The 12,266-nt window shown below is 47.4% G+C and overlaps 1 protein-coding gene across 1 annotated transcript in view; it reads right to left on the reverse strand.

Annotated features, from left to right (window-relative positions):
• Positions 1–6,452: 6,452 nt before the first annotated feature.
• Positions 6,453–12,266, reverse strand: part of LGALSL (lectin, galactoside-binding-like) — a 13,203-nt gene continuing 7,389 nt past the window's right edge. Inside the window, exons 3-4 of the mRNA XM_014964418.1 lie at positions 11,571–11,836; positions 6,453–8,906 (exon numbers count right to left, since the gene is read on the reverse strand). Coding sequence (XP_014819904.1) covers positions 8,763–8,906; positions 11,571–11,836 — 410 coding nt within the window. The 3' untranslated portion in view covers positions 6,453–8,762. The remainder of the gene's footprint in view (positions 8,907–11,570; positions 11,837–12,266) is intronic.

The following is a 12,266-nucleotide window of genomic DNA, read 5'->3' on the forward strand; positions in this document are numbered from 1 at the left end:
AAATATTTCATTTCCCCCTGGTGATTGTAGTGAACCTGTTGCTTTCCCAAGAACGTTTCTTCTTCCTAGAGCCATACCCTGTCCTTCGTTCGGGGCTGGATCTCTTCTAGACGGTGATTATCTTTCCCATTGAACAGAGAATTTCTTAGAGAGCAGCCAGGAAAGAGCCCTCTCTGCCTCTCTGAGCACGCAAGTGCTGGAGCTGCTACTGTAGCTTGTCATACATTACAATACTGTCAGCGCTGGCTTTTCTCCCGTCACAAGGGGGTTTTGGAGCCAGGAGAAGGCAGAGCCACTGAGTGCTCTGGGAAACCTCCAGCATCTCCATCAGCCGGCCCAGAGCTCTGCCTCTCTGCCCCTTTGAAGCAACACCTGCCCATGGCTTCTGGGCACAAAGAGAGCATGGCTCTTGGCTGTTAATATCAGACTGCCTAGAACTAAAACCCCTGCCTTTCCTTTGCTGCTAGGATTTACTGTTCAGCTTCAATGAAGCTTTTTTTTCCCTAATTAACTGGGCTTTTGTTCCTCCCTTTCAGTGTCTCAAGGAAGCCCTGCTCTGCGAACCTGGAGTCAGCGTAGCTCTGTTTCACTGTCGCTTCTGACTGCTGAGGGGGACTTCCAGGTCTTCTTCTGCCTGTTGGGAAGAGAGCTGCTGAAAAACATCTCCTTCTCAGGGTCTTTCACTGAACGACCCCCCCTCCTCCCCACCCCCTGCATCACAGCCCTGATCTAGCAAGACACCGGCGTGGAAACTGAAGCCTCAAAACCTGAACAGGATGAGAAATGTGTAACCTTTGGAGAACGCTGGAGCCGACGTGATGTTTCAGAGCCAGCGTCTATTCTTAGAAGAGTGATGAAAGTCATAATTCAAAACCAAGATCCAGTGCAGTGCTAGCCGCTCGTATTCCTGGTATTCCTGTGAGTAAATCCCTCAACGTGAATTGGCTTGACTTCAAGCTCAGAAACACTCCACCAAAATAAGGCCCAGCTGTGAAGCATCTGTAGGACTGCTCTGAATGGGAGAGAAGTACACACTGCACCTTCCACACCAGCCGCTCTCAACGGAGTGGGCGACCCCCAAAGCTCATGCCTGTAGTTTACTCCGTGTTACAGGCCAAAGGAGAGCTTTTCAAGGGCCTCTATAGGCCTTAGCCAATGCAAGTGGTGAAAATTGATGTATATCAATATACATCAATGTATACCTCTGCACTGGTGAGGCCACAACTGGAATACTGGGCTCCCCAGTTCAGGAGAGACAGGGAACTGCTGGAGAGAGTCCAGTGTAGGGCAACAAAGATGATGAAGGGATTGGAGCATCTCCCTGATGAGGAAAGGCTGAGAGAGCTGGGGCTCTTTAGCCTGGAGAAGAGAAGGCTGAGGGGAGATCTTATTAATGCTGACAAGTACCTAAAGGGTGGGTTGAAGGAGGATGGAGCCAAACTCCTTTAAGTGGTTCCCAGTGACAGGACGAGGGGCAACGGGCACAAGTTGGAACATGGGAAGTTCCACTCCAATCTGAGGAAGAACTTCTTTGGGGTGAGGGTGGCAGAGCCCTGGAAGAGGCTGCCCAGGGAGGGTGTGGAGTCCCCTTCTCTGGAGATCTTCAAGCCCTGCCTGGATGCTCCTGAGTGATGTGCTCTGGGCAAACCTGCTTTGGCAGGGGAGTTGGACTGGATGATCTCTAGAAGGTCCCTTCCAGCTCCAACAATTCCATGATTCCGTGATATGTTCCCCCTTTTCCAAATCCCCCCAGGCCCTTCCACGGCTGCTGCTGTTCTGCTGTCTGGTGGGGACTAGATGCTGCCTTTATACCATTCACAGCCATTTCTGGTTTTCATCTAGGTTACCTAATGCTGTGTTTGAATCTCTAGGTGTCTTAACATACCCCCTTTTAGGGACATACCCCCTTTTAGGGACATGTATAGTAAACAGAGGGCCAGATTCATGCTGCCTTTGAGCAGGGATGGCCACAGATCCACACTCATGGGTTAGAGCTAGGATGAACTGTGTGAGGAGCATCTGATTCATCCTCATTTTATTGGGAGAAAACCCACAGAACTACCTGTATTCAAATCCTGCTCATCTGCTGCTTGGATTTTGAGGTTTCCCTCAGAAACCTCACTCATTTTTTACAGCCACAACTGGATGTAGGGCATAATCCTCTCCCCTTTGGGTCATGCAGGATTTTTCCAATAGCTTTAAGTGAAAGAAGCTGAGGCTTTGAAGCTTTCTTTCACTCTTAGGTCAGTGTGAACTCTAGTTAGGATTGTGGCAACATGTGAAACGCTGGATCTCATACTAACGTATCTCTGGAGCTGATCTGGTGGTTTATACTCATGGTGTAACCCTCACCCATGAATCCAGTCCCACCAGAGTGAGCTTGAGCATGTGTGTGTGTGTGTGAGTTATATTGCTGATGGGCTGTTTTATCTTCTGCAAAAGTGACCAGCCGTTGGTGTCTCATGTCCTGGCCGTACGGTCTGAGTCCTGCCTGTTAACTCCTGAGGCTTATGCTGCCCAGTGATGTCAGCAGGAACCTTGCATGAGCAAGCAAGCTACTCTTTCCTCTAATTATGTTACTTGATTGTTCTGTACAGCGACTTTAAACTTTAAAGGAGTTTTACACAAGCTGCTACCAGAAGCTGCGCATCTCCTGCCAAAATTTCACACTACGGTTTTACGAGGGGAAGAGTTAGCTGCCTCTGAAAAACAGAACATAAAAGAAGCCAGAAGTTAAAGAAGTCAGGAGGGTGTGTAATGAGCATTAATAGTTCAGACAAAAGACAGAACAATCCAGTGAAGATTTCACATTTTATTGTTATTAAAAGTTCAATATGAAATTGGCACAAGACATAAAAATAGATCTGCGGTGAATGATACATATTACTATTATTGCCCAGTCATTTCGTGCACACCCTCACTTTTTAAAATTTGGAAGGTAAGGAATATAAGACATTTCATGGGCTAACTGCGAAACCAGTGCTACTGCAGCAGAGAGAGGCTGCGCTTTCTGTTGACTCTATCAAATGGATAATACAGACAGAAATAGTCCTCTATTCATACTTAAAAATAAACTCGGTTTTAGAGTATGCCCCAGCTGAAAATAACTGGAGAGGGAGAGCTAGAAATACCCCTTTTCTTACGGACCTATTTCCCTGAAAGTCAAAAGGATTTTTGCCATTGGATTTTAAAAGCAGCAGGGTATGGTTATTTGTTGACAGGCAGATGGAGAGGCCTAGCAACAGAAGCGAGGGAGGACCTGTGGCAAAGAAAGAGTTTATTATTTTGATCTTGCACATGCTGCTAAATCTCCTTGTTGTAGTAATTGTGTATGTTCATAACAGCAGTGATTGCTGGGAGGAGCTGGGAGGGTGTATCAAAGCCAGATAAAGCGTCTGCAGCTCATTTTTTCTCCCCATTTGTGGTGGCCTTGGCTCTAACCCCACACACCATTCACTGCAAAGTGACTTTTTACCTGTATGCTTTCTGATCCTCATGAGAAAAATTAAAACAATACCCACAATTACAAACAACAACAAGAAAAAGCTTACTGGGTCACTAACTGTTCCTAGACTCGTGTAGTTTTTCCTCCTAATTTCTGTGCTTATCACTGCATTTTGGGCTGCCCTGAACCCGACTCTTGTTCCTCATCCTGTCGTATCAGTTCCAGGGGTGCTGGGAGGTTGCTTAGAGCCACCACTAACTGGCTCAGCAGAATTGTAGTTCTGCAGTTTTCTGCAGGAAAAGGTCACTGTAACCAGCCTTAGTGTGGAAAGGAGAGCTGGGGGTTTCTGTGGAGAGCACCTCTCATGGATGGGGAGCAAGATGAGCCCCACATTGAATCCAGTACCTAAAGGGGGCTCCAGGAGAGATGGGGAGGGACTCTTGATCAGGGAGGGGGGTCACAGGATGAGGGGTAATGGTTTTGAACTGAAAGAGGGGAGATTGAGATGAGATCTCAGGAAGAAATTCTTTGCTGTGAGGGTGGTGAGACCCTGGCCCATGTTGCCCAGAGAAGCTGTGGCTGCCCCATCCCTGGAGGGGTTCAAGGCCAGGTTGAAGGGGGCTTGGAGCAACCTGGTCTGATGGGAGGTGTCCCTGCCCAGGGCAGGGGGTGGCACTGGATGGTCTTTAAGGTTCCTTTCAACCCAAACTATTCCATAATTCTAATGTCTTTGGGGAAAAAAATACCTTAGTGGCATGGCTATTCTTATTATTTATTTGGGAGCCTCTTTCAAAGGAGGCAGGTAGGAACATGAACCCGTTTGTGGTTTCCAAACTTGTGAGCAATGCCGGCTCTTCTGCTGTGTGCCCTGGTACGGGGTTGCAGAAGGTGGCAGCTAAGAGTGGCACATGCCCGTCCCTGGGACACTTGTCACACAGCTCCAACAGCCTGTGCTCTTGGCTGGCTCTGAAATGCTCCCTGCCTCTCTCTGCTCTCACACTGCGTTAGGGCTACAGCACGTCCCACCACCCCAACACCACTGCCGAGCCTGAGAGTGCCGGGTCTACTCTTTTCTCCTTTCCTCCCCACTGAAAGGTTTTAAATCGCGGAAGATAAAAATCTCAGTGCTGCTCCCTTACATTAAAATCTCAGGGCTTCAGTCTCAGCCTCCCAGCAGGAGAGTGGCAGGGGTGGGAAGCTGGCACAGCAGAATGGTGAATCAGGCTCTCCCTTTGGTTTTCAGGCTGTTTACTCAAAACAGCCCTTGAGAAAGATGCTATGCCTCAAGCAGATGTCACATTCAACCGGTTTAGCAATATTACGCCTATTTCTTCTCAAGCTAGTCAAGGAGGGGAGGGAGAATATAATATATGTTAGTGCAAGTTCACATAGACAACATATGAATATTTAGCACAAAATGTTCTTTCAAGGTGGGGCAAACATTTCTAATTGTGACACAAAAAGCAGGTGTTTTGTAACATTTTTAACAGCTTGGCTGTGAAAAAGCATTTATGTGAAATATGTTTAGACACAGACTACCTCACATGATACCGCAGTATTTCAAGGCTCTTTCTGAGTAGGCAATAACTGTGGTTTTTTTTTTCTTTATTTAATTAAATCAGCTTTATCACAGCCAATTCCAAACAGAACTAAATTGGTTGTGGTTTTTTTGGTTGGGTTTTGGTTTTTCTTTTTCCTCTTTGGAAAAAATAAAGCTATGCTAAGTTGAGGGATTCCGCTCCTCATGGGTTTTACCCATTCAAGGCTTCTTTCATTTCCTTGGGAATATTCAGCTAACAACTTCTAGTGTAAGATTTCAAAAGCTGGTTCACGTTGTCACTTAGTCCTGAAGAACTGCGGCTTCCAAGAAGCTCACAGACTACTTCTCCCTTCTGAAAAACATTTCAAAAACTTGGCCCAATTTGGAATCAGTCTCATTTCAGGTCTGGTAGGTCTTATATCCAAAATGAAGACCTGAATAATCCCTAAATTGTGGAGACCAAAGAATTCAGATATAAATTTTGCAGCACAGTCTCCCATCTTAAACGTTTGGATTTGGCTTAAGGTTCAGCTGAACAGAAAAATTTAAGGCCTTGGTTTTCTCTGATTTACACGGCACAGAGATGTGTTCAGCAGTAGCTTCTGAGTAAGCCAAGCACGTGTGGAACAGCCCTTGGTTATATAGACATCGTCCTTCTTTCGCCTGCCATAGCCTGGTACTGCCCAAGAGCACAAGAAAAGTAAAAAGGCTTCCAAACCGGTGTTAGACAAATAGATGTGGAAGCCTTAATGGTGACTTCCTGCCCTTTCCTGAGCTCTCAGCCAAACCACAACCCATCAGAAGTGGGTTCACAGCCCTTCTTTGCCTCCGAGCCTGGCTCAGAAACCACAACAGGGCAGAATCAGGTGGTGGGCGCCGCAGTTGGCGGAGTTATGCAAAGGCAAAAACCAGACTCGGGTTCAAAAAAGCATTTTCCCCGAGATGAACCACTGGGGCAGGAGCAGAGGCAAGGCGGTGTCACTGGGCCCTGTCCCCCTGACAGAGACGTCGCCGTCGTGATGGCGCTCTGAGTTCATCTCAGCATCCCCATCCTGGGCTCTGTGCTGAGCCGAGCCAGTGCAGGACAGGGAAAGTCCAAGGGGTGTGCTAAGCTATTCCCGCTATCGGGAATCCCGAGCAGCTGAAAATTTAAGTCAGCCAAAGCGCTTTTTTCTGGGCTACAGTAAAGGCACAGAGGAAAGGAAATCTCTACTGGTGTTGTGCTGCCAGGGAGATCCCTTTTGGTTTTGTGCTACTGCAGGGGGATGGTGAGGTCTCCAGCCTCCTACTTATGGCCCACTGGACCAGCAGGACAACCTCAGGCAACCTTGTCATCAGATCCAGTTGGAGAAAGCGCTAGGCAGGGAGGGTGCTAGATGTCTCTCCAAACAGAATTCATCTTCTACCTGCATCCGCTTTGGAACTATGGAGCACTTCCAAGCTGGAGAAAAATCCAAACACCTCATGTAGAAGCACCTTTCCCTTGGATTTTTATTATTATTACCATCATCATTTTTAAGAATATATTTTGTACCGAAACACTGTCAGCATTCTTTATACAATGGAAAATGACACAGTCATCATGTAAAAGAGTAAAAACAGAGCAAGATAGGAACATTTCATATCAAGATTCAATGTGGAGTACAAATAGAATCTGATATACAACTTAAAAGCCACACACCAGATAAAAGATCATGTGGAAAACAACAGGTTCTCTCTTAAATTTGGAAAAAGGAGGAAAAGTCAGGGAATGTCAATGTTAAGGCTAAAAATTCCATTTAAAACTTGTATTTTGTAGCTGGCAGCCTGGTTCTTAACTCCTCTGCAGCAGCAGCAATACCCCCCTGGCTTTACAGAGAGATTTGCACTTGCATGAAATAAGAATCAGGCTTCTGTGCTCGGAGGACTCTGATTGACCTCAACAGGCTTTGGACTAGAGCCACAGTTGGAATTTCAGCTTGCAGTCTAAGGCTTCTTAACTGCAGGCCAAATTAGCGCAAAATGAGGCTTTACAACTGGCGTTCTACCCTTAACTTTGGATATTCCAGTTCTGGTTGCTTTAAACCACAGCTTTATTGCAGGTTTAACATAGTTCTGTTTGTGAGATTCTTCTCTCTCTCTCTCTCCCCCTTTTTTTTTTTTTTAAATACTGTGCTACAAAGGATGTTTTTGTATTCTGTGTCTTAGAAAGTCCCTATATTACATGTTTTCAGAATTGCCTAAATACATGTTTGTACCAAGATTATAACTACTCAGAAAGACCTGTTAGAGTCTATTGTGAGCAGCCAAGGAAAAAAGTGTATTTAGTCCCAAAGAAGTCAAGAAAAGTGGCTGTGTTCGTTTATAGTGTAGCGCAATGACTGTGTTTATACAGCTATACCTACTATTTAAAAAGCTACTTGGAAAGTTATTATTCATGTGCAGTAGCTGATTTTCAAGCATTAATAACTTGGCTGTCTAGACAAGTTTTAATTGTCATATCAAAGGTCGAATGTGTTCTCAAACAAGTACAAAAAAAATCTCCCATCTCCCTTGGAAAGAGGCTGGTTCTCTTTCTGAGCTAAGAGACTGCCAAATTTAACTTTTTCTCGGGTTCTAAAAGCGCAGTTAAACCTACAAATTTGCTGTTGAAGTTTTTAAAACAGATCCAACTTTTTAACTCAAACCTATCCTGTGCAGCAAAGTTAGTAAGCCCTGAAAAACAGTTTCTAGTGAATATGCAAAGAGTTCCTCCCACCCCCACCAACTACTGTGCCCGCATTTTCCCAGGGCCTAGAGGGCTCCATTTAAATGTAACTAAACGTTCGATAGGAAACACGGTTTTTCAAGAATGATATGTAAAGTTTACCCAAAGAACCTAAGACATTTTGTACATTCAAAATGTTTACACTTTGCTGTTCTTAACCATCGGTAAGATTGTTCATTTTTACTAATAATACATACAATGAGTATAAATAAATAAACTACAGATAAGCTTTAAAAACTGTATTAACAATACATTGTGCAAAAAACTCGTAACGATCTACATTCTATGCAAATACCCTGACTAAAATATACAGGCTGTGTCCTCGCACCCTCATTCCGTTTTTGCACAGTCCTTGGGCCAAATCAGCAGCCGGGAGCGATGGGCAAAACGGAGGCAATGCCGATTTACACCGGCAGGAGAGCTGGCCCCCAGGCGTGTGCAAAAAATCCCATAGAAATCAGTGGGAATTGTGCTTGGCTAAGGACTAGACAGTTTGATTGTACCCCATTAAAGTGAGCGGGAGTTTTGCCGTTGATTTCCATGGAACCAGGCTCAAGCCCCGGGTAAGGACATCAGCACGTGGCCCTATGTGCTACACTACTCCACTTCAGTGCAGAAACAATATTTGCAAAAGAAAAACAATTTTTTTTTTTTTTTTTAGTGTGTGTGTGTGTGTGTGTGTGTGTGTCACGGCTGTTCAGTAACTGGTTTTAGCGCTGCGTTTCAGAAATTGGCCTTTCTGTGAGATTTGAAAACAAGTCTGCCAGTCTTTCCGAATCCGCTCCAATTTGATTATCCAGCACAGGTTGAGCTATTTTGATCCAAGAAAAATGGCTCGATGTCTTATTAACCAACAGTGTTCTTCATTAGGACAAACAACAGCCCGGTTCATCGGCACAGGAGTGAAGAACTGCATGCAGAAAAGGAACGAGGCAGCCTTCCTACCATAGCTGTGTCCAGAGCCGGCTGTCGCTTCTCCAAACGGGCGATGGCACGCGCGCCGGTTTGGAAATCCTGCAGTCCCCACAGGCTCAGCCAAGTTTCGTCAGCTGAAGGTCTCCGTTTATCTTTATCGTGTCAATTGCTGACAGTGTTTCAATACGGTGGTAAAAATCAAAGAGCTGATGTCCATCCACAAATATTCTAAACCGGGGGTGCTCGCAAAGTATCTCAACCTGGAAAAATAAAAGCATGGAGTGTGGTTGTTCGCAGGGTAACTGGGAAGTTGTTGCACAGAATACAAAGAGCACCCCGTTAGCCCTTAAGTGGGGGTCGGTGAGGTCACACACGTGTTGTTACTTATGTGCCACCTAAAAGCCAGGGCTGACACCAGTTTGCCCCCACCACACCAGTTACACTATGGTGGATCTGCTCTAACTTCTCAGGGACGTTAATCCAATCTGTCCTGGGTGGGAAGGACTCTGGAACCCCAGAGCCCCACCGGCATCAGGGAGGTTTTGCCTCTTGGAATAATGCCAGAAACAGACTCAAACTGCTATTACAGGGAGAAGAAATTGTATCCCCCAACCCCAAATCTTGCATTCTTTGCTGCAGGATTTTTTTTTTTTTTTTCTTTCTCTGCAGAATGAAGGGGCAGTTCCCTCTGCAATGCTTTCCACACTTCCCTTAATTTACTGGAAGGGAGTCGAGAGAAGAGGAGGGACAGGTTTGCCCTCCCCTCCCACACGTTCACACAGAGCTGCTGCAGAGCTAAAAAGCCTTCACTGTTGTGGCTGCAGCCAGCCCAGGACTCCCAGTTGGACCAGACTCCATACTGGGACTACATCGAGGGAAACGATGCCTTGAATTCAGCCAGACAGTTCGCAGGAGGCACAACCAGGAGCAGGGAGGGACACAGCTCATCCCTCCTCCTGGAGCCCTGCAGAAACGCTCTGGAAAAGCAACAAAGCCCAGAGCTGAACAGGCTTGGACAGGTCGGGAGATTCCTGACGTTTGGGGTGGCTCGAGAGGGTGCCCTGTAGTTTTACGCTTCGCCGGTACTGTCCTGGCAAGAAGCAGGGATACGAGGGCACGGAACGCGTGCGCTTCTCCACGCAGGAGACCTCCAGGCCCAGACAGGCTAAGAAGAAAATCTGCAGGGAAGCCAGGTGTAAATCCTGGGTCATCTCCAGAGGCTGGTAGTCCGGAGCGGAGCGCTGCTTCCAGGCACCCAGTTCTACCGCTACTGCAGCCCATAACAGCGGGAAGGGGCCCAGTGAGGAACCCGGCCTGCCAAAGCCCCAAGTTGCAGCAGACAATTTGGGGAGAACTCAAGCTCCTGGGGACCCAGTCGCGCACACCGTGTACGCGGGGACGAGCCCGCAGTGCCACGTAGCGCCTGTGTCACTGCAGCAGGTGCACCCAGCCCTAGGCCGTGCTATGTAAAGGATATAGTTTAGCCTCAACGCTGCTTAACATCCTTTTTTTTTTTTTTTCCAGATCACCCTGGGCCACGCCAGAACATTAATTGGACTCTGGGTCAGAAGTAATTGGCAAGAACACTTAATATTCTAATTTATTCACCAAGAGGGAGACGATCAGAGGTAAAAAGCCAACTGGGGGCCTAAACTCCATCGTGCGTTTTGGGGGAAAAAAGGAGGAAGAAAAATAACAACACCTCCCTTTCTACAGTATCTCATGCCAAACGTGCAGGACTGCTGTCCTCTCATGTCAACTATCATTAGTGGGACACCCATAAAAACATGTCATTTGTCTGGCCCAGCCACCACCCACTGCAGCAGGTCGTTGGAACCAACCCCCTCCAAACCTCCAAGCCCTTTCAAGTGCCTTTCCCACATGCACCAGAAGGGTGTTGCTGGCTCCGATGGGAGAGTTCGGAGCAGCAAGTCGAGCACAAGCCACTGGCAGCGACACCAGTCGCAAAGACCCTCTCAAAGCCCCAACATCTGGGGGAGATGGTGAATTTTTGGGGTGGGGGGAGATTCTCTTGGGGTTAATAGAGTTTGGCAGCTGGTTGGAGCGCTGGCATTTAGCAGAAGGGACCGCGAGGTTTCATAAGAGGGGCAGGGAAGAGGAGGAGGAGGAGGGTTTTTCTGGGTCAGCCGTGTGGAGAAGGCATGCAGCCTTTTTTCCTCAACGTAGTGAAGCCGCCAAGAGAGAAGCGGCCCTCTGCAGCTGCATACTTTGTTAGTCCTGATTTGCAAAGACATCTTCATGTAACCATAAACACCACAGATGGGAATCTGCTTCTAGGTCAACCCAGTCCATCCCCTGCACCGCAGTGATTCCACGCACACCATTTCCAAGTGACTACAGACTTTAACAGGAGATTTAATCCCGGGCTTCAGAAAAGAACACCACTATCTCTTAGCTGTTTAATCTGCTAACGCGAAGGGCTACAGTCAGCCCCAGCCTAACATCCCCGGAGACAAAGGATGAACAAGATCCTTATTAGCCGCGCTAAACTGCAAACACTACGTCCATTAAAAACACCATCAAAACATACGGCAGCCCCACCGCGTATTTACATTCTCCGGTAATAACCCCTTAATGCGCTAATAACGTAGAGGTGCTTTTTAATTTATAGCTGTGAGACTAAGCTCAGGAAGCGCCCTTCGTCACGCCAGCGTGCCGACCTCTCCCACTTGGCATAGCAGCCCGCTGAGGTGTCCGCAAGCCCCGTCCGCGCTGCCTGGGGCTGCAGGCAGCAGCGGGGAGCTCCGCGCAGCTCCCCAGGGATAAGGAACCATCCCACAACCTGGTGGCTCGGCCGGGCCGGAGCGGGGATTTCAGGAGAGGCGAGTCGGGTTCTGCCACCGCTCTCATCCTATCCCGCTTTTATCAGACGCGGTGCCCGCCGCCGCCATCCTGCTACTCACCCGAAAAGGCTGGTCCGGTATAAACGGAAAGTAAGGAATAGATGATTGCTCTTCCCCCCATTCTCCGGCTACGCAAGAGTTTCTGACAAACTGTCTGTCCGTAAACACGGCTTTCAGTTCGATGGCCACATCCGCAGGAGGATCCTCCGACTCCCCGCAAGTCAGGCTGATGCCAAAGCTGCAACACACACCAAAAACGGGTCTTGGTGGTAACCCAGAAACAAACAGGTGGAACAGCCCCAAATTCCGCCGGTCTCCCTTCTCAGCTTATTAAAGCCACCGAGGGTCTAAGTGGCACGGGGCAGGGTGACAGCTCAGCTCATTTCACTAGATTTCACTGAATTTTTAGAGTTGGAAGGGACCATAGAGATCATCTAGTCCAACTCCCCTGCTACAGCAAAGCTCAGCAGGGACAAGAACATGGTTATAGCACATATATATGTGTGTGTGCATGTATGTGTATATATACATATACATATATACATATATCTATATCTGCTCCTTTACTCCCGAGTGAAACGGTGGGAAACAGGATCCCTTAAAGAAATGCCCCCTCTATGGGTCAAAGGAGAAATCGGCAACGCTATATTTAAAATGATAAAAATAATCCCTCTCCAGAAAGGAGGGATTCGTGTGCTTGTGTCTGTGTGTGTGTGTGTCGTTTTCCAACCCCCTCCCTCACCCCCAGCCCCCGCC

The sequence above is a fragment of the Calidris pugnax genome, unplaced genomic scaffold (assembly GCF_001431845.1).
Source record: "Calidris pugnax isolate Ruff unplaced genomic scaffold, ASM143184v1 scaffold219, whole genome shotgun sequence".
Taxonomy (NCBI): domain Eukaryota; kingdom Metazoa; phylum Chordata; class Aves; order Charadriiformes; family Scolopacidae; genus Calidris; species Calidris pugnax.